Source organism: Colletotrichum jinshuiense, chromosome 4 (genome assembly GCF_051148585.1).
Source record: "Colletotrichum jinshuiense chromosome 4, complete sequence".
Taxonomy (NCBI): domain Eukaryota; kingdom Fungi; phylum Ascomycota; class Sordariomycetes; order Glomerellales; family Glomerellaceae; genus Colletotrichum; species Colletotrichum jinshuiense.
The window spans coordinates 2,149,924-2,170,307 of NC_139311.1; the positions used below are offsets into that span (position 1 = coordinate 2,149,924).

At 56.5% G+C, this 20,384-nt stretch overlaps 4 protein-coding genes across 4 annotated transcripts; 3 read left to right on the top strand and 1 right to left on the bottom strand.

Moving 5' to 3' along the window:
- Window positions 1–6,366: 6,366 nt before the first annotated feature.
- On the top strand, window positions 6,367–9,726 carry EsH8_IV_000537 (transcription factor domain-containing protein; the record flags this gene model as incomplete). The annotated part of the gene is made up of 2 exons (XM_083265427.1): window positions 6,367–7,529; window positions 7,581–9,726. The coding sequence occupies 2 exons, from the start codon at window positions 6,367–6,369 to the stop codon at window positions 9,724–9,726; spliced, it is 3,309 nt and encodes a 1,102-aa protein (XP_083124322.1).
- Window positions 9,727–10,360: 634 nt separating this feature from the next.
- Window positions 10,361–12,474, bottom strand: EsH8_IV_000538 (KRI1-like family C-terminal-domain-containing protein; the record flags this gene model as incomplete). The annotated part of the gene is made up of 2 exons (XM_083265428.1): window positions 10,361–12,234; window positions 12,303–12,474. The coding sequence occupies 2 exons, from the start codon at window positions 12,472–12,474 to the stop codon at window positions 10,361–10,363; spliced, it is 2,046 nt and encodes a 681-aa protein (XP_083124323.1).
- Window positions 12,475–13,016: 542 nt separating this feature from the next.
- Window positions 13,017–13,844, top strand: EsH8_IV_000539 (Rab family GTPase VPS21; the record flags this gene model as incomplete). The annotated part of the gene is made up of 3 exons (XM_083265429.1): window positions 13,017–13,094; window positions 13,152–13,215; window positions 13,276–13,844. The coding sequence occupies 3 exons, from the start codon at window positions 13,017–13,019 to the stop codon at window positions 13,842–13,844; spliced, it is 711 nt and encodes a 236-aa protein (XP_083124324.1).
- Window positions 13,845–14,675: 831 nt separating this feature from the next.
- Window positions 14,676–17,688, top strand: EsH8_IV_000540 (uncharacterized protein; the record flags this gene model as incomplete). The annotated part of the gene is made up of 5 exons (XM_083265430.1): window positions 14,676–14,716; window positions 14,772–14,881; window positions 14,941–15,302; window positions 15,357–15,654; window positions 15,704–17,688. 5 exons carry the CDS (start codon window positions 14,676–14,678, stop codon window positions 17,686–17,688), a joined length of 2,796 nt encoding a protein of 931 aa, XP_083124325.1.
- Window positions 17,689–20,384: the final 2,696 nt, after the last annotated feature.

Consider the following 20,384-nt stretch of genomic DNA (forward strand, 5'->3'; position numbering starts at 1 on the left):
TTGGTGCAACGATGCTGTCTCCAGAGACACACACCTTGGTATGGTTGAACAAGGGCGAGAACAAGTCCATGAGCCGCCATGGAAAACATTGTGCTACGCGGCTTTGTGCCTCCATTCCACTCTCAACGGCTGAACCCAGGCAGCTGGAGTCGCCGAACACATACAGGCCCAAGTGGCGGCATAGCGCAGACGGCCACGAATTGCGAGAGACGAACCTCATCAGCCACTCGTAATCGCTGGGAAAGGGGAAGAAGGAAAAGTGTCGACGTAGTCAGGGGGGAAGGAAGGGATGGGAGGCTTAACAAGATGGCGTTAAGACGGGTCTCAAGCACGCAGGGTGGGTGTGAAACCTGTGTGGCACTGGGGTAAACCCCAGCGATGTCTGTAGCTTCCAAGCCGACGAGGTTGAGAATGTGTCCATCCCGGGTTGCCCCTCGGTGGCGTAGGGGCATAGTTAGGCTTCGACTTCTCATCTACAGTCCAAGTATCTCGAAGGGGGGATCAAGAGTCGAGTTTGGAATAGCGTAACGTGTCAACGACAGTCCCCACCCCTTTTCTGGATGACATTTGGACGGTATGACTGGTGGCGTGTCAAACTCGTCAAAACATGTCGATGCAAGACAGCGTCCGGGGGGCTATCAGAGATAAGGGGGGTCCATGCGACGGAAGATGGTGGGCGCAACAACAAAGAAAAGAAAGAAAAGAAAGACACAATGAAACTTTGCAATTGGCTACTGTCAGGGGTTCGAGAGGTCAAGCCAAGTTGAGTTGATTCGGGGCCAGGGCAATGTGAGGATAGGAAAGAGAAGGGGGGGGAGAGGGGACCTTGACGGCGATGATGAAGTCCCGGGCGACCGCCTTTTCTGCTCCGAGGTTGGCAAGGACGACAGGTAAAAGTAGGTAGGGCTGGTTGCCCGTTTGATGCAATTCAACGGGCGCAAGGGTTAATGGAACAATCGATACTCCATTAAGCCCGCCTAGACACCATAATGTGGGCTGGGGAAAGATGGGGGACATTGGATTGGGTGGGCGAGGGGAAGGAGCACATAGGCCACGGCCCAGACACAATGTGGTGTCGGATTCATCGACGCCAGACAAGACGCAAAACCTGCTTGTCTTCATTGAGGCGTGGTGTTTTGGACGGAGGAATGGGGTGAAGGCGAAGCTGAATTCCAGCCGAGGGAAGTTATCTTTCTCTGCATCTTGCTTATCCTCACTCAGCTGGGGGTGCCTGGGTGCCTCACATCAACAAGTCAGGTACTGCCAACCAGAGGAGGATAGCAGCAAGCCAGTACCTGGCTCCCCCGTGCTTTGTCACTGACAATGCTGCTAATATTTACTATGTGTATAGTGCGGTGCAGTGTAGTGTAGATCATCTTTAGTCTTGGCCATGCTCCTCTATGCCTGGCACAACCACCAAGTCTAACTAAGTAAGCAATGGATGTCGAAAACCCTGTGATAGGCCGTCGACATTTTAGCACATACAACAGATAGCACCGGGAAATAGATGTGGGCGGTTAATCACTAAGCTTAGCCAAGGCGAAGAGGATAAATGAGGCGCTCCCCTATATGAACCCAATCCACAGGCATGGACAAAGACACGGGCACATCAGAAAGAGAAAGGGTTCCTGGTGCTGAGATGGTACCGGTAGTCTTGACAGCCTGCACGATCGGACGGCCTGGCGTTGCCATGTTTGATTCAGCCTTTACCTAGTCTGGTAGATGGGCCCGGCGAAGGTCCCCGAGTCCTGCCGCCCCATTGAACTGCACAGACAAAGACACAAAGTTAAGCCAGGGCTGGGGGGGGGCATAGCCAAGTAATAAGTGACGCTGCTGTTGCTGATCACTCGCATCGAGTGGCTCATGGATCCTGTGTTGGCGTATTGAGCAGTAGCCTCCGTCATCCACCCTTAGGCGTCCTGCTTTGTTAAGTAACGCATTGGACAAAGAATGGGAGGTAACAAACTCAAGCAATATCAAAGCAGCGCTGAGTTGCGCGTAAGCAAGTAAACACCTTGAGGCTCAATTTACCTTGGTTGCTTACATTGCTTTCGGTGGGTTACTAAAAGACCTTGAAGCTTGGAGCTGTGTAACCCAAGACGCGTGGTTCACTTTTGAGGTCCAGACCGCGCTCCACACAGTCCTTACCTCAGCAGCACTAATCCCCTATTTGCGGCCTGAACCCCTTAGCGCGACTAGCTCCTGCCTTCCGCACCTACTTCGCTGCTTGTCGCACAGGTTGCAGCCCTCACCACCCCTCCACCATGTCTGGTCAATTCATCATTGTGCCAGTGTCTGTCTATCACCTCTCAGACATGTCACGATCTACCAAGCTTGCCAACCCCGGAATCGACCGTTCGAGACGCACCGCCACTCATTATGGACCCGGCACACCCCCCCCCGTTCCCCGTGGCTTGCAATCTCCAACCCATCATCCGCCTTTCGTCCTCCTCTGTTGACAATAGACCTGGCCTCACCTCAGCCTAGGCAGCTTAAGTCACCTCATCCCTGATTCAACCGAATGTCGTCCTCTATTATTATCTTGTACATCACCTCAGCCTCCCATTCCCCAGGAGCATCGCCCTTCGTTCCCGCGCCCTGAACCCAGAGGCGCGGCCCAAGACTGCTGGGGGTGAAGTCGTCGTTCGTTGACCGAAGGGCCAAGCACCAAGGTACCCTTCACTTCAAAGATACGCTGCCAGGTTGCAATATGCCATCGGCCCTAGTTCCGCAGTCCAACTATGGTCAAACAAAGCGCCTGCACCGACGACGCCCTATTGCGTTGGCGCCGCTGAAACCCAAGCTAGCGACTGGGACAGCCTCGTACTTTTCTGCCAGATCAAGCTTGTCAGAGTTCAATTCATGTCTTGTCCAACATCGGACGCTCGCTGCAAAGGTCCCAGTCGGGGCGCCTCCTGTACAGATCCGGCCGCTCTCACGAATCCGCCATACTCAACGACAACATATCTGCAGCAAAGAAGTACCAGGACTGCGGGGTGGTCTGGGCCAGCCCTGACAAATACGGATCATGCCCAAACCGATGCAAATTTGCAGCACTCACTCCTGGCCCGCCTCCAGGGTCCCTGGGCCAATGCCGCCCTGCTGTGACCATTTCTAGTGGAAACTACCACCGAGTAAGCAGGTCGCAGGTTGAAGGTCTCTTTGGCACCTTTTGACGGAAGATCCCCTGCGGATGGTAGCAGATACACTTGACATGCAGAGTGAGTGCGATACTGCCACAGCATTCTTGACGCCCCAAAGAGGACAAAAGCGCCCCAGGCGGCCGACTGAACAAAGCAGCCAACCAGCTTCCAGAATCCCACCCGGAATGCGCCTTTGCCGTGGACACACATGGCCGACCGATCACCTGTGTTGTCTTCGATACACTCACCATACATAGAACGGCGGATAGCTTTCCGCTTCTTCGCTGGAAATTATCCCACTGACATGCACATGCCCGGCTTCAAGTCTCAAACTATGACACCGGCGCCGAGGTTCGTGACATCTCTGAATGTCTCTGGATAACGACGGCGAAATGCAAGATGCAACGACAGTAGCCCCCGGCGGGTCTCTGGTTGCAAACAATACCACTCATTCTGCATACGGAGCTATCTTTCTACTATGCACACCTCACGGACGGGTACACCGCACCACACTGTACCGTATCGCATGGCACAACTCCTTTCCTCGTGGTACTCTGAGTACTCTCGCATCTACAGTCTACAGATGAGGCCCGGCAGGACCATCAACGGCTCATCGAAGGTCCCATCCGCATGGCATCTCATCTGGGAACGGCACGCATACCCACTCGCACCGGGAGAGTCTCGGAAGCTGCCTCTAGTCGAGGGCCCACTAACTTCCGGCCCTCCCACTTCCTTTCCCCGATCATATCCCTGGTTAGTTGCGTCCTTCAAGGCCCCCCCTTCGACTCCGTGCCTATCCACCTCCTACACCCCCGGCTCCCCCCCACTTTGCACATCCACATCTGTTCGCACTGCCATCGTGGGTCTTGGGCTAGGACGACTGGAGAACCTTTCATGTGCATCGACCATTAGCGACAAGGGCCTACCCTAGCCTACTAAAGAGAGAGAGAGGGAGAGAATGTGTGTGAGAGTGAGTGAGGAGAGAGCACGGTGGGACATCTGTCTTTGAGCACCATGTAGTGCCTTCGTTGACCTGCCTCCCTCGGCTTTTCTTTTCTCATGGGCGAACATGCGAAGCATAATAATTCCTCTGCAAAGGGATTGCAACTGCTGTAAATGTCACGTCCAAACGTGATGTACCGGTACGCTGGCATCTGCAGTACATGGGTTGATGTCTGCTGTCGATGTGTACTCAGATCAACTACAATACAGTTTGCGCGCTGGCCTGGGTATCTGCATGTAACCCCCAGCTCGTCCGTAGCGACTTGGAGTTTGAAGTCTACATTGCAAGTGTATCAGGTCAGCCAGTTGAGAAGCTGGGTTATGCTTTTCTTTTTCTACTGCCGCGCTTACTTCACACCATGGCGCCAGCAAACCTAGCAACGGAGTGTCTGACCTCACGGTACCTGGTTTGGCTCCCTCCGTTCCCTTCATAGGATTTCTACACTGCCCAAGCTTCACTTCGTACGAAGTACATAGAAACCTGGACACATCACGCACGCTGCAAGGACCAGGCTCGATGTCAGCTATGTGGCCTGCACTCGCAATCCGACCCTGTGTACGATATTTCCCCACCACCTCTCACTCTCTCACTCTCTGTCTCCCTATCCCGCCGATGTACGTACGTTGAGCATTTCGTTCCTCTTCGCAGTTGTGTTCATCTTTGGGGCCTTTCTGTATATATCTATCCTTATAAAACCCCACGCCCATCTGTTCCTAAGGGAACTGCACCCCATCCCCCCTCAAAAGCTTGGCAGGACTTTGATGCATGGCCTGCAAATCTTCACAGACGCCTCAAGCCTCTGGTTTATTGCCATGGGCCCTACTAGTTCCCTTTCTGAACTGTCCAAACCCAGCACCGAGCCTCGGCTTTGACGGGAACAGATTTCCGCGCCGTCAAAACTACACACATCACTAGTGCCGGCGAATAGCCTCCGCACAAGGTACCTAGGGAACTTGTGGCATCAGCTCTTTGCATCGTCGAGCCAGCCAACAAGCCACCGCTATACTTGAGCCATAACGACGACAACGACTGTAACGACAACGACGACGACGACGACAAGCAAAGTTATACCCCACACACATTCCCCGCGGCGCAGGTTGTTAGCGGGCGGCACTCGTATCCTGCGTCTGGATAACATAAGGTTCCTGGGCATCCGGTCCCCATCTGTACATCAAACGAGACGAGGCGAACAAGACCTCCACGTCCGAGACCTGGAGAAAGCTCCACCCGGACAGTACGGGCAGCAGTGTTATCACTCCAGCACCAGCATCTCAGCACACCAGCACAAGCACAAGCACCAGCCTCGGAAACCTCATACTCCACACTCACTGCTTAGCCAAGGAAGCAGATGCCTGTCAGCCAGTTAGTCAGTCCGTCCACCAGTGGGGGGAAGCCACCTCGGGCTTGTTGTCTGTGACGAACAACTAACTCCCCCCGGCCACGTTCCAGCACCGCACCCCCCCACAATTCCACCGCCGAAAACGCTTGCTCGCTCTCTCCAGCTCTCCCACCTGCTGCACCTGCGCCTAGTGTACACCTGCACCTGCACCTTGAGCCGGCACGCCCACTCACATTGGTGCACCTTTGGCCCATTCGCGCAATCAGAAGACGTCTATTACCACACGCCCCCCTCACCCCCTCCCCGGCCGGCCGACCCTCCCCAACCCCAGTTTTTGCTGCTGCAGCACGCCGGCGACATTCCCCATCTCCCAAATCGCAAATCTGCTGCTCCGCTGGTTTGGTTTGGTTTGGTTTGGTTTTTTGGCGTGGACCTGGTCTCGCTCCTCTCTCTTGTCTTTTTTCTGTTGCTTGACGAGCGCCGAGTCAGAATTTCTTCTCCTCGACAAATCTCGACGCCCTCCTCTCCCCGCCCCCAGAGAAAGACGGTTCCCACACATTCGTTTCGTCTCCATCCTACCATCACCACCGAACAATTCAATCTCGCCCAGAAGTAAAAAAAGACGAGGCGACAACGAGCGCGCTGCCGGATTGTTCCGCGGCCAGGACTAGTCTTTCCGCCGTATGGATGGTCCTTTCTTGCGACCGCTGTGACCCCCACTGCTCACACTTACACCGCGGTCAGAAGGCATAAACAGACAGGGACAGGGACGATCGCCGTCCTCAGCGCCGGCTTGCGGGGAGCCAGCTCGCTCGGGACCGTCTCCTTCCATTGTCGCCTCTTCGTTGATCTTTCACTGGTTCCGTAGATGACAAAGGACCATGTCATCCGGCCTGCAGCAGCTTCAAAGTCAACAATTCAAACCTGTCACTCTCGATTTCTCGCAGCACGGTCAGGACTCGCCCGGCGCCCACTCGCATATAACCACATCCTCGGCATCCAACCAGGCCTTCTCCTCGGGGACCCCAAATGACGGGATGCGGTCCAACAGCGCCTCGCAGAGTCTCGTTGACGCCTCTCACTTTGCCGACGACTTCTCATTCCCGCCCAACGGCCTACAGGACCAAAATGCAATAATGTTCCTCGGCGAGCCGGATCATGCCGCCGACATCTTTCCCACGTCGCACCGGCCGCCCTCATTGTCCTCCATGAACGGCCGCCAAAACTCCATAACAGCAATGCCCGTTCCCTTTGGACGAAACATGGACCAGCGACGGCACAGCATCATCACCTCGGAAGACGGCAGCCAGGACAGTGGCCATGCGGAACACAACCCTCTTGAAGATGCCGGCGCCGATGAATTCGGCTTACCCACGCAAATCACCGCTGGCAATGGGGCCGAAATGGGTGGGAAGGGAAAGGAGGACAAGTCGGACCAGACCCCCGCATGGAGTGAATTGAAGACCAAAGCTGGCAAGGAGAGAAAACGACTCCCGCTGGCGTGCATCGCGTGCCGTCGCAAGAAGATTCGATGCTCGGGAGAAAAGCCCGCCTGCAAGCATTGCCTACGATCCCGCATCCCCTGCGTTTACAAGGTGACGACGAGAAAGGCCGCACCGAGAACTGACTATATGGCCATGCTCGACAAGCGACTGAAGCGTATGGAGGAGCGTATCATCAAAATCGTCCCGAAAAGCGAACAAGACTCGAGCGCGGCGTCGCTGACCCGGGCCGTCGTCAAACCAGCAATTCCAGGCACTCTCCCCGCGGCAAAGGCCGGCTCCAAGAAGCGAGCTGCCGACGAGGCCTTCGGCCAGGACCTTGATCACTGGGCGAAAGCGCCGGCCAAGACGAGGATCGATGCACCCAACAAGCCCACGTCGCTCCAAGCACAGGAGGCAGAGGACAATAAGTTGTTCTTCGAGGGGCTAGACGCACTCCCATCTAAAGAAATCCAGGAACATTTAGCCGAGGTCTTTTTCGAAAACATCTATGGCCAGGCATATCATCTGCTCCACAGGCCTAGTTATATGAGGAAGCTAAGGTGCGTTTCGTAACCATGCTCTGCTCACCAAGGCTAACAATCAGTTTATAGAGCCGGCACCCTGCCACCAGTCCTGATCTTGTCTGTTTGCGCCATTGCCGCCCGCTTTTCCAGCCACCCGAAACTTAACAGCTCATCACCCAATTTCCTACGCGGGGAGGAATGGGCATCTCACGCAAGGGACATTTGTACCAGACGATACGAATGGCCCAACATCACAATATTGACATGCCTTTTGATCCTAGGTCTGCATGAGTTTGGCACTTGCCACGGCGGAAGGAGCTGGGCTTTGGGTGGTCAAGCAATTCGCATGGCGTTTGCCTTGCAGCTTCACAAGGATCTGGATCATGATCCCTTGAACCGAAACGGATCGTCACAGTTAAGTTTCATTGACCGGGAGATTCGACGACGGACGATGTGGGCATGCTTTCTCATGGACCGGTTCAACTCCTCGGGGACTGAACGGCCGACGTTCGTCAGGGAGGAGACGATCGAAATACCGTTGCCGATCAAGGAGAAGTATTTCCAGCTCGACATGCCGGCCCCGACAGAAACCTTGAATGGCAAAGTTCCTCATCCGGTTTCCGCCGAGGACGGACAGATGGCAAATGCCAAAGAGAACATGGGAGTTGCCGCCCACATGATCAAGACGATTGCCCTCTGGGGGAGGGTCATCAACTACCTGAACCAGGGAGGCAAAGAGCATGATGCTCATCCTATCTGGAGCGCCGAATCCGGATACGCCAGGCTGCTACAGGAGGCGGAAGACCTTATAAACAACATTCCCGATTTCCTCCAATACACGCCCGAGAACCTCCAGCTCCATGACACGGAAAAGATGGTGAACCAATTCCTGTTCCTTCAGATCGCGATGCAGCAAAACATTTTGTTCCTCAACAGAGTTGCTGTTCCGTCGCCAAACAGCCCCGCGGCCCAAGAGGTTCCTCGGGACTTTGTCACCAAGGCCCGCGACAGAACATTTGCAGCTGCCAACCGCATCTCCGAGGTTCTCAAAGATGCCGAATCCCACATGGTCACGGCGCCCTTTGTTGGATATTGCGCATTCTCATCGGGAACCATTCACATCCACGGCATCTTTTCCGGCAACCCTGCCGTCGAAGCGGAATCGAAGAAGAACCTGGCAACCAACGTGAAGTTTCTCTCAAAGATGAAGAAGTATTGGGGCATGTTCCATTACATGTCGGAAAATCTCCGCGACCAGTACCGGACCTACGCAGACGCTGCCAGGCAAGGAGCCTCGGCCAAGGATACCTCGACAGCATCCCCCATCTTCCAGTACGGGGACTGGTTCGACCGGTACCCCCACGGCGTCTCACAATCCGACTTTTCAGACCCAGCAAGCTCAAAGAAGAAGGAGAAGGGCGACGACGCCGTGCTGGAGCAGAAGCCAGAACTCCACACCGTCGAGGAGTACTTCACAAGCCTGTCGCCGCCCCGCAGCACAGAGGGCAACCCATCGAGACCGAACCCGCTTAAACGCAAGTCTTTCGCCGGAAAGAAGTTGGGCAGTTCGGGTATGAGAGCAGACGGGAGCCAGCTCGAGCCACTCTCCACGGAGAGCATCGCCGCCACGGCGCAAGAGCAACTGAGTGCTCGCATGCAGCAGCAGAGAGGTATGCGAGGCTCACTCGGCGGTCAGACCAGCGGCCCCGCCAACTTCAACTCCCTGTCCGCACCTCATTCTCAGGGCTCAAATTACCACGCGCTATCTCCCATCAGCCCCATTGCGGTCGGTCAATTCGGCCACCACCACCACCACCAAGGGGCGTCATCCTTTTATTCCCCCGACTTGCTCAGTATGTCTCTGGCCCAGCAGAATGGTATTCTCCAGCCTCTCGACCGGCAGCTCGTGTTTAACGGGTACTCTATGGAGCCGGGCAACATGGCTCAGTTCGATGGTATCGACTGGGACGGCATGCCCACCAGCGCACACGGTGCATCGGGGGCACAACGAGAGGGGGCCCGCTCGCGTCCACATCGGGGCGGCAACCCGAATGGTATGAGCGGGCCCAGCCACGGACAGGCGGATGGCATGGTGTTTGGTGGCCAGGAGGCATCTACGGCGTGGTTCATGCCGTTTAACATGGAGCCACCCGAGATCGGCCAAGACATGGGCATGAATGTCGATGGGTTTGGCAACATGTTTGGCAGCGGCTTGCACCATGGGTCGCGTTGATTTGGACGAAGACCGTTGGGAGGGATGTCTTGTCTCTGTCTTCAATGTACCACACGCTATGTTCTGTCAGGGTCTACATGCGAGATGATGAGATATATGGTTCCGGCAGGAGGTTTCTTATGCGCCAGGCGTGCCTTTGGGCTATGTATCAACTGTACAAGTCTCGGTCTTTGTTTGTTTTATTCTCTCCGGCGTTTTTCTTCTTCTCTCTAATTACGAATGAAATGACGGGTCGGATGGGCGGCACCAGGGCTGGCTGGGATGAAGAAAAAAATAACACACCTCTTGGGTGGTTTAGTTTTTAGCGATTCCATGTACTACTTGCGAGAGAGATACCACACACACCAACGTCAATGCCAGGGCGAAAGACATGTAACTTTTTATTTGACTGGCTATTTTTTTGACATGGCCCGCCGCCTCCTTGAGATTTTTAAAAAAATAAACGGGGGGTCTGTCTGTACATGGTATCGTCGTGTCTAAAGGCTAATTTTTTTTCTATGTCCCGGCCGCCCCCCCTCCCGCCAGTAAAAAGTAACACATGAAGGGGAGAGAAAAGACAAGATCCCACCCCCCCCCCAAAGAAAACCCAAAGGAAAACCAAAGTCAACAGATTTTTTTTCGTCGACAGCGCTCGCTACTCCTCCGCAGCACCCTCGGCCGTCTTCTTTCCCCTGGACCTCTTGCGCTTCTTGCTCTGCCCGTCGAGGGCGGCGCCCCCGTCCTCGGCGTTCTCCTGCTGCTGCTTCTGCGCCTCGCCGTCGTTGGTTGATCGCTTGCCCCGCTTCTTGCTCTTCTTCTCCTTGATCTCGGCCTCCTCGAGGCCAAACGTCGGGCCCGTCCGCTCGTACTCGGCACCAAAGTGGTCGCGGCGCCACTGCCTGAGGCGCGCCTTCTTGCCCAGCCTCTTCTTGTCCTTGCGCTTCTTCTCGGCGTCGCGGAAGGTGGCGAGCTTCTTGAGGCCGGCGTAGTCGTTGAGCGCCGCGTCCGACGGCGCGAGGAGGATGTCGCGGGCCGTCATACCGAAGGCCTGCGGGGACGTCTCGCGGTAGCGGAACGTGGGCATGTCCGGGTCCTGCGCGGACGACGAGCCGCCCGGCACGTCGAGGTCCATCTTTGCGTCGACGAGGGCCTCGAGCTTGGCGCGCTCGTCCTTTGCCGCCTTTTTGGAGGCGAGGCGCTCCTTCTTGATGTCCTTTGTGGTCTTGCGCTTCTTGGAGGGCCGGTCGTCGTCCTCGTCGTCGTCGTCGTCGTTGTTCTCCTCGGCCTCGTCGTCTGTGAGGGTGATTTGCGGGTGCTCGGTGTCGTCCTTGAAGTCGGGGATGATGTCCTTGATGTCGATGTCGTCGTCCCACGTGGGCTTCTTTGGCCTCTTGCGCTTCTTCTTGCCGTCCGCGTCCTCGCCGTCCTCCTCGTCCGAGTCCAGGCCGCCCTCGCCCTCGGCGTAGTACTCCTCGCCGAACCGGCGCTTCATCTCGTCCTCCCACTTGTCGTCGTCCCACGCGTCGTTGAGGAAGCGCAGCCACTCCTCGTCCTTGAGCTCCTTTCCGCTCAGGCCCGCGGCGTGCTTGATCTTCTTGAGCTTCTCCTCCGCCTGCTCGAGCTTCAGCTTGCGCAGGCGAGCCTTGTCGTTCTTGCGCTCCTGCTTCTCGGCCTCCTTCTTCTCCCGCTCGAGCTCACGCTGCCGCTTACGCGTGCTAGCGGCCTCCTTCCTGACGGACCTCGCGCTGACGATCTCACGCGAGTACGTCTTCAGGGCCTGGTTGGACTTTTCGGGGTCCTCGAAGCGGAGGTTGTACGCCTCCTCGAACTTGTCGTACAGCTCGCCCTCGTCGCCCTCGCCGTCGTCCGACTCGAAGGCCTTCCAGTTGTGCTCGCCGCCCTCGGTCCACGCGCGCGCGGCCATGAAGTTGGAGAGGAAGAGCTCCGGGTCCTTCTCGGCGTTGGCGATGTCGTCTTCCGTGATCTGCTTCTTGGTCTTTCTGGAGGCCCTGACGTTGCCCGCGCGGGCCGGGTGCACGCCCTCGACGGGGAGTTCCTGCTTCGGGGGCTCCTGGCCCGGCTTGCGCTTGACGAAGTCGTCGCCCTCCTCGTTGTCCGAGTCGGCCGCCTTGTTGATCTCCGAGATGATGGACTTCTTCAGGGCGTCCTGCTCCTGGTTGTACGTCTGCGGCGGCGGGGGGCCGTCGTCGTCCTCGTCGTCCTCGGCGCCGACGCCTCCAGCCAGGATCTTTTCGCGGTGGTAGTCCTTCAGGAACAGCGGCTTCTCCTTCTTCTTCGAGGGCGTGGGCTCGCCGGCGGCGGTGTTGGTGGCCTCCTTGAAAAAGGAGAAGTTCGCGTCGCGCATTCTCGGGTCCTTGTTCTTGATGGCGCTGAGCGTGGCGGAGATCTGGGCGTCCAGGTCCTCGGTCGCGAGGAAACCCTCTTCGTCCTCGGTCTCGTCCGAGGACGACGAGTCGGCGTCGGAATCGTCATCCTTGCCATTGCCGGATTTCTTGAACTTTTCCTCCACTAGGATCTTTCATGTTAGAAGCCATCCTTTGAGGGTGTCCTGGGAATTCCATTGGGGTTCGACCTACGTCTTTGCAGCTCCTCCCGCTTCTTGTTGTGCTCGAATCGCTTCGCGTACTCCTCGTTGACCTTCAGCTGCGGCGTCGCAATGTCTGCCCCTCCATCCTCATCGTCCGAATCGCTCTCGTCGAGAAGGTTGACCTTCTTCGGCACCTTTTCCTTCTTTTTCTCGGGCGCCATTGTGCCAATGTCCTCCTGGGATTCGGAAGTGAATGTGCACGGAAGTTTGGGGCGGGGACAGGGTGGAAAGGGGAGCTGGAGTCTTGCAGGACTTTCGGGATCCTCCAGAATTGAAGATCCAAAAGGTGGTCAAGGAACTTTTTTTTTCTGCCGCCTAGCAGCTTGCTGCACCACCGTCGGGCGGGCCCTGCATGGTGAATTTTTTGGCGGGGATCCCGGCGGGTTCCGGCGTATTGATTCTCCGCCGCCCCTCTAATAACTGGAGCTCCGAACAAGAGCATTGGCCAACTTCAGTTGCTGCCTCCCCCCGGGGGGCGGGCGCTTCGTCATTGTTGCGCCTCACCACCCTCGTTGTTTCAGTGGCCGAGCTGCTGTCCTACGCATCACCACGAAAACCCTCCAACCACCCCATCGTGAAGACAGCAACTTGACTCAAATCCGTCGTCCTGATCCATCCGAACCGATCTCAGTTTTTTTTTCCCTCTCCGGTCCGCCCCGAGACTTCGAACAGGCTGTCGCCATCAACCTGACCAGCAATTAAGATGGACGGATCCGGCGGTGCCCCGAAGCCGAGCAGCAGCGTCAAGCTGGTTCTGCTCGGTGAAGCTGCCGTGGGAAAGGTACGACCACCACCCGGATCCCGGCATCAGAGAAGATGAACGCTAAACGCATCACAGTCGTCGCTGGTTTTGCGCTTCGTCAACAACGATTTCCAAGAGAACAAGGAGCCAACTATCGGAGGTGCGAACCCTGCCGCCACAGTCGGATCATGGACGAAGAGCTAACCCAAACCCCTCACAGCCGCTTTCCTAACACAAAAGTGCAACTTGCCAACCCGGACGATCAAGTTCGAGATCTGGGATACTGCCGGACAGGAACGATTCGCCTCGTTGGCACCCATGTACTACCGCAACGCCCAAGCCGCCCTCGTCGTCTACGACCTCACGAAGCCCACGTCGCTCATCAAGGCCAAGCACTGGGTGGCGGAACTCCAGAGACAAGCATCGCCCGGCATCGTCATCGCCCTTGTTGGCAACAAGCTCGATCTGACAAACGACACCGAGGCCGGATCCGCCGGCGACAGCGAGCAGGCCGACGCAGAGGACTCTGGCGACGCTAGGAAAGTCTCGACGGAGGAGGCCAAGACGTACGCCGAGGAGGAGAGCCTGCTCTTCTTCGAGACGAGTGCCAAGACGGGCCACAACGTCACCGAGGTGTTCACGGCGATCGCCAACGCCATCCCCGAGACGTCGCTGAAGAGCGCGAGGGGCCCGGGCGCATCGCACGCCGTGAGCCGGGGTGGAGAGGAGCAGCGGGTCAGCCTGACTGGCTCGAGAGACGCTGCGGCGAAGGAGGGGTGCGCTTGCTGAACGTAGACTGTGTGGCCTCGGGGGAGGGGATAACTTTGGCGAAGAGGAAATTCTTTTTGATTTTGGAGTCTTCCAGTTTTTACGCGCTGCATTTCTCTGCTATAGGGTTCATTTATGGGAGCGTCCATCCGGCAGCAACTGGGAAGTTCGTCATGAGTTGGAGCAGACACTGTCGCTCGCACCCTTAACATACTGACTTTCCGTCGTGTAACATGGTCGTTTTGTACTGGCAAGGTTGGCAGAAGAAGACATTGGGGGTGGATCGCCGGTCAGTTTGGAACTGATGCTTCGTAGTGCATTGTGTAGACAGAATCTCATACTTAAAGACGGTTCGCAGGGTTTCCTTTCCTATTGTTCGTTGTCTTCTTTCTCCTGTCCTCGGCCCTTGGATGGCGTTCATCCCACCTCCTCGGCGCATTGAATCGGCACCCGGGGTGGGCGAGTAATTCAGCGTTACATGACTGGTAAACCGATTGAAGCAAGCACTGTAAAACTGGCAGGCCGGCGAGGTGAATGAAGGCACGTGATTGGTCAGCCACCGCCCACGCGTCCCATCTTTTTTCTGGTTCCTTCCCGCGCCTCGTCCACCTCAAACTCCTCCGTCACTACAGAATCTTTAACAACCGCTGCTTTTTTTGCGCAAACAGCTCAACAAAAACACCGGCCGTCATGACAACGTCTCACGCGACACGCTGAAACTCTTTTCTCTCTTTTTCGTAATAATATCTGGCCGGCGCCAACGCCGCCACTTTCGTTATTGTACTTTTCCAACCCCTCCTTCGCCCATGTATCCCTCTTCTTGATCTTCCCACCCTTTACATCGACGACAGCATGGCTTCGTCAATAACCCCTGCTCAGGCCGAGCTCATCAGGCAAGTAGAGGCAGCTGCCGTCGTCCCGATTGCGTCGTTAACATGATCCCTTCAGCTCCCTTGCGCCGGACGACATCCCCATCAAGCTGCGATGCGCCATCTGCAGCAAGCTCGCCGTCAACGCCTTCCGCCTTCCCTGCTGCGAACAAGCAATATGCGAAACCTGTTAGTCACGGAATCTGCCTCCATGTGTCCCGCGTCGCAAATACTGACTTCGTGTGCAGGCCAATCGTCCCTCCCTTCGTCCTGCCCTGTCTGCGAGCACTCGCCAGTGTCCGCCGAGGACTGCACACCCCACAAGTCTCTGCGAACGACAATCAAAGTTTTCCTGCGCACCCAAGAAAAGAAGCGCGAGGAAGCGCGGGCGAAAGATGCAAAGGACTCGGCACCCCCCACACCCGTCGATGCGAAGCCGAACGCGCAGCCGGCCTTCCCCTCCGAGTCCCCAGCCGTCGAAACACCTTCCCAGGTTGCCGCGGCATCCAATGCACACGAGGAGACGACGGATTCGCACACCGTGCCAGCCGCAGACATAGAGGCAGGCGATAAGACCGATGCCGACGCGGCTGCTGTACAAAACCACGATGTACGTACCTTGACGGCTGCATTGAATGAGGAGCATCGCTAACAGGCTGACCAGGACGCGCCCAACCGCGACGAGGAGCCCGTCGTCTCTAAGGGAGAGGACGAAGATGATGACATAGTCATCATCACTGGCGACGAGAACGCGGCGAACGGCCCGAAGCAGGATGGTGATGTCGCAGAGAACGATGACGCCGAAGGCGACGACGCGAACGCGAACGGAAACTCGAGCTTCAACTCCATGAATGGAGGCAATATGAGCTTTACTGGATCTGGTGATTTCAGCCAAATGCAGATGATGATGGCCATGCAGAACGGCATGGGTCCCAACTCCTTTGGCAACTTTCCTATGATGGGTAAGTCTCCTCCGCCGCTCATGTCCACGATAGACGCTGACTACAGTAGGGATGCCAGGGATGGGTATGGACCCAATGGCGATGCAGAACATGTACATGAACGGCGGCTATGGTCCTCAAGGCATGGGCATGGGAGGCTTCGGCGGTGGTTTCGGCTCAGGCTCCAATAACTGGAACGGGCAACAGTCATGGAATTTCGGCCAAGATAATTTCAATTCTGCTAATGCTGCTGGCATGGGATCTGGTGACTTTGGCAACTATAACTCAGGATTCCAGTCAGGGTACAATCAAGGTAATTACGGCCACCAATTCAATGATTACCGCCGCAACAACTACGGCAACCGTGGGCGTGGTCGAGGACGCGGCTTTTACGGCGGCGGCTATGGTCGAGGCGGATACCAACAGTATGGCGGCTATGGGGACCAGAGCCAGATGCAGCAACAGTACGGATCCAACATGCAAGGTCAGGGCTCCGATGATGGCAATCGCGCGTCCGGCAACGTTGATGAGTTTGGCCGCGAACGCAATACCGAACAGGATGAGACCTCCAATACGGGAGGCGACAATAACGCAGAGGGTGCTGACAGTTCCAAACCCGTGAACCAGGGCGGGAACGAGCAGGGTTCTCATGATGCATCAGAACAGGGACACACTGAGAACGCATCACACTTGGCCCAGGATTCCGGTGACTATTCCGCGTACAACGGGAACGGCATGTCTGGAGGTTATGGGCCTACAGGCTTCTCTAACCAAATCAACCCGGGATTTGCACCTGCAGCACCTGATGTTCCAATAAATGCACCGACAGGACCCAAAGCTATGCGTCAGGGCCTGCCGAATACAAGTTTGCACACCCTACGAGCTCGAGGATACGTCATCCCCGACGAGCGGGATCGACCGCCGTCAGTAGATGGGCCCGTTGTGCAGAGCCCTGCCGCCGTTGAACAGCAGCGGTCCAGAAGTAGCTCTTCGACACGCACCAAGGATAAGGACAAGAACCGTCGTAGGGAAGCAAGTCGAGATCGTGAGAGGACATCTGACAACAGGTCGGAAAGGGACTACGGCGGACGAGAACGAGATCAACCACATTCCCGCACGCACAGCAGAAGTCCAAGCCGAGAGCGCAAGAGCGACCGAGGCGACCGAGGCGACCGTCACCGACGCCGACGCAGGCGCTCGGAATCCAGATCAGTTGACGATCGGGACGATGAGTATCGTCGCAGGAAGCATAAGAGCAGAAAGCACGCCTCACACAATGACGAGGACGATGTCAAGTCCCGATCCAAAGAAGACGAACACGAGGAGAGGTCGAGGTCCGCCTCACCCAGCGATTCTAAGAGATCCAGCCACCGGAGTCGTAGAGACCGTGACGAGAAACGGCGTGATCGGGAAAAGGACAAGTACCGGAATGATGAGTATGACGACTATCACAGGAAGTCCAGTCACCGCTCGCACAGGGACAGAGACAGAGACAGGGACAGAGATCGCGATCGTGATCGTGACTATGACCGTGACCGCAAGGATCGCGACCGCGACCGCGAAAAGGACCGGAAGCGCGATAAGCCAAGGGATCGGGACCATCGCCATCGGAGCAGTCGCAAGCACTCGGCAGAGCCGCCGACGCCCGTCGAGAAGGACTTCAACCCGCCCACCGGGCCTAGAGGCAGCACTTCAGGCCTCGAGATTAGAGGCGCGAGCTCAAAGCCCGGCAGGTCGTCAGACCGTCAAGATAGCGGAAGACGAGGTTCCCAGGCCTCGATCAGCAGCAAAGCCGCACCCGCCCCCCCTACCAAGGACGCCCACGCACTCGAACGCGAAGCCAGGGATCGCGAGCGTCTGCTGAAGGAGACGCAGCGCATGGCTGGTCTGGCCGGGCTGGCGGGTGTGAAGCGCAGCCGGGACGATGGCGGCGGCGGCGACGACGGCAAGCGCAGCCGGCGTAAGGGGCGTCGTAGCGAAGCCATCAGTATGGATGACGAGGAAGAGCGAATGCGCAGGATGGAGGCTGAACGTGAAGGGGGCCGGTGGAGCTAGCAACCTAACGACCAAGCAGGGGAAGCCAACATCGGCGCGAGGGGGAGCATCGTCGGCAAGCTGGGCCGCCATATGATCCGTCCTGGCAGGAGTCGACGGGCGAGCAACCGCACGGATCACTTTTGAGAGACAAAACTACCCCTTTACCAGCGGGTTGCTCTCATTAGATTTTATTCAATACCAGCCAGACTTCATCGGCGTCCCTGTACCCGGACGCTTGACCGGCAGGCACACGATGTCTGCAAAAGGCAGGCAGCGTTATATCATTCTGGCACGACGCCTCTGATGACGGGTTGCAGCAAGAAAGAAGCCAACCAGCGGAATGGAGCTTGAACAGCGTTGTGGGATTACAAGGTAGACTACCAAAAGCTTCAGTGGCCGGCCGGAATGGGCTGTTATAGAGTTTTAATTCAACTCTTTGATTTGACTTGAAACTGCCCATGCTATGAAAAACTGTGAAGAGCGTGACCTTGCGGTTGTAGTCAGGGGCTAATATCTGATTCCGAAGCTATGTCGTCTAATGCTAGTAGAGAAAGCAAGAATGGGCGGCGGGTCCCTTACCCCAACCCGCCGTTCCAGACGACATGTCTGTAGCCAAAGCCCCAAGACACTGCTTCCTTCTCAGTCGCCAGACTATGCTTACAAGACTTTGTTCGGAACCTGTGGTGTCGTGGTTATTGTTTCCATAGCTGTGTAAAGAGGACCATAACAGCAGGGAAACCAATAGTACAATACAACCCTCGCAGAACGGCTACTTTCCGGGCGCATCTCTGGCCTTCCAAGTTGAATACACTTGCGACCAGATAAACGGGCAGGTATACGGTGTTTGGCCCATGCAGTGGGTGGCCAGTAAACATGCTTAGCTCTATTCACCGTTCAGTGGCCCTTGGATGTATCGGGCGAGTGTTGGAGTACGCAACGCTTGGGTCAGTGGAAAGAAAACAAGATGGGAATTGGTTCCACCCAGCCTCGCTAAGGCCGTGTTATTCCAGCTGTTGCGGGCATGGGCAGGCTTGTTCCTCTCTTAGGTCCTAGATGGGTCGCAGATGGCTTTGCTGTGATGCGGGCAGGACGACCAGCCGTCTTCCCGGGTAACCTGGCCTGGAAGCAGACCTATCACTATTTCCGTGGGGAACTCAAGCTGGTTTAAAGAAACCACAAAGAGTTGTTAACGTATTCATGTAACTAACATGAAAGAGGGAGACCGTGTGGCTGGGGTAGACGGAGAAGAGAAGAGTAACAAGGCGGGGAACGGGGACAAGATGATAGTTCGAGGCCAGACGGGCTGCCAGCGCGACGGGAAGCGTATCGTTTCAGTCAGTTGTTGCCTTCGTGATCCTATATGTCAACTCGGCCAGATATCTGGCGACGTTGTTGTTTGCCTGGCCCAGTAGCACGTCGCCTCCAGAATGAACCCTTGAACCAGAGTATGGGCAGGCCAATAGATCAGTGTCACAGTACCAGTTACACCCACCTTTCTTTCCAATGCTACCTCACTTTCTCCCATAGCCTATTTGATCGTTACGTAAGGCAGTTGATGTGCAGAGGGTTTCAATTAACATGGGCCATTCGGCCCCTCCTGAATTGTCGAGATCCTGGATAGCACACTCTCTCCCAGACCCAAATTACCAGCCGCTTTGGGAAAGTTTAATCGAGCTGCGTTGCTCCAACACGCGCCTGCCTGCTCACCATGCAGTCCCTTACTCCAGCTCTCCTCCACATTTCAAGGGGGCACGACGTATTGGAGCTAGCATAGGCCCGGCATCAACTGACGTTCGGGCATTAAAAGAGTCTTCTGGCTGAGGCTGCTTCGATCCGATACGTACACTAGCCGAGTATCCCGTCAAGCGCCTTGTACCAGAGGCGGTTTCAGTCAGCAAATGTGCCATGTTTAAGGATCCAGAATCGTATCATTCGGCCATGTCGTTTGTTCGACCGGACAACTTGTGCTAGGGCTGACGAAGGCGTCGATCCCCGCTGCGACCTCGAGCTTAGCAAGCACCGTTACCAATTATGGCCTACAGTCGATGAGCCTCCTCCCTGGAAGGGGCGTAACGGCTGGATCTTTTCATCCGGCGGCCTGTGGCCACCATGGCCGGGCCATTCTTATAATCTAAACGTCATGAGCTCCCATTCCAAACGCTGGGGAGTCAGACATGCCTAGCGTCTTCTCGCTTGTCCCCTTCAGCCTTGGAACTGAGCCGTAGGGATTGCCCACCCGCCCGTTCATCACCGGATGCGCGATGGAGCTCCCAGGCACCCCCCCGAAGGCGACGGGAGCAAGGGAAGGCACCCGTACAGTACCGCGGCGAATGCCAGGCCGACTAGTCTAGCCCGGTCAGACGGGGTCGTAGGAGTGTAATGAAGTGATCGCCCCTGATATTACCATGTTGGGCGCTACGAAAGTCTTGATTCTTTCCCTCCCACCACCACCCCCTGCGGCGGCGATGCAGTGTATGTGCATGCTGACATGCATATCGCCAAAAAGTCAAGCTCACCAACCAAGCACACAATCGAAGCGTCCAATTGGCGGGCCCCGGGCCACCCCTTGTTCTTTTGGTGAGACCTTTTGTACTACCTATTCTCTCTCTCTCATGTCTTCAACTCCCCCCCCCCGTCTGCAATGCACCAGCCCCCACTACCAAGGCAACGCCACGCTGGCCTGGTCGTTCATCTGCGTTTCTGCAGGCTCGGTG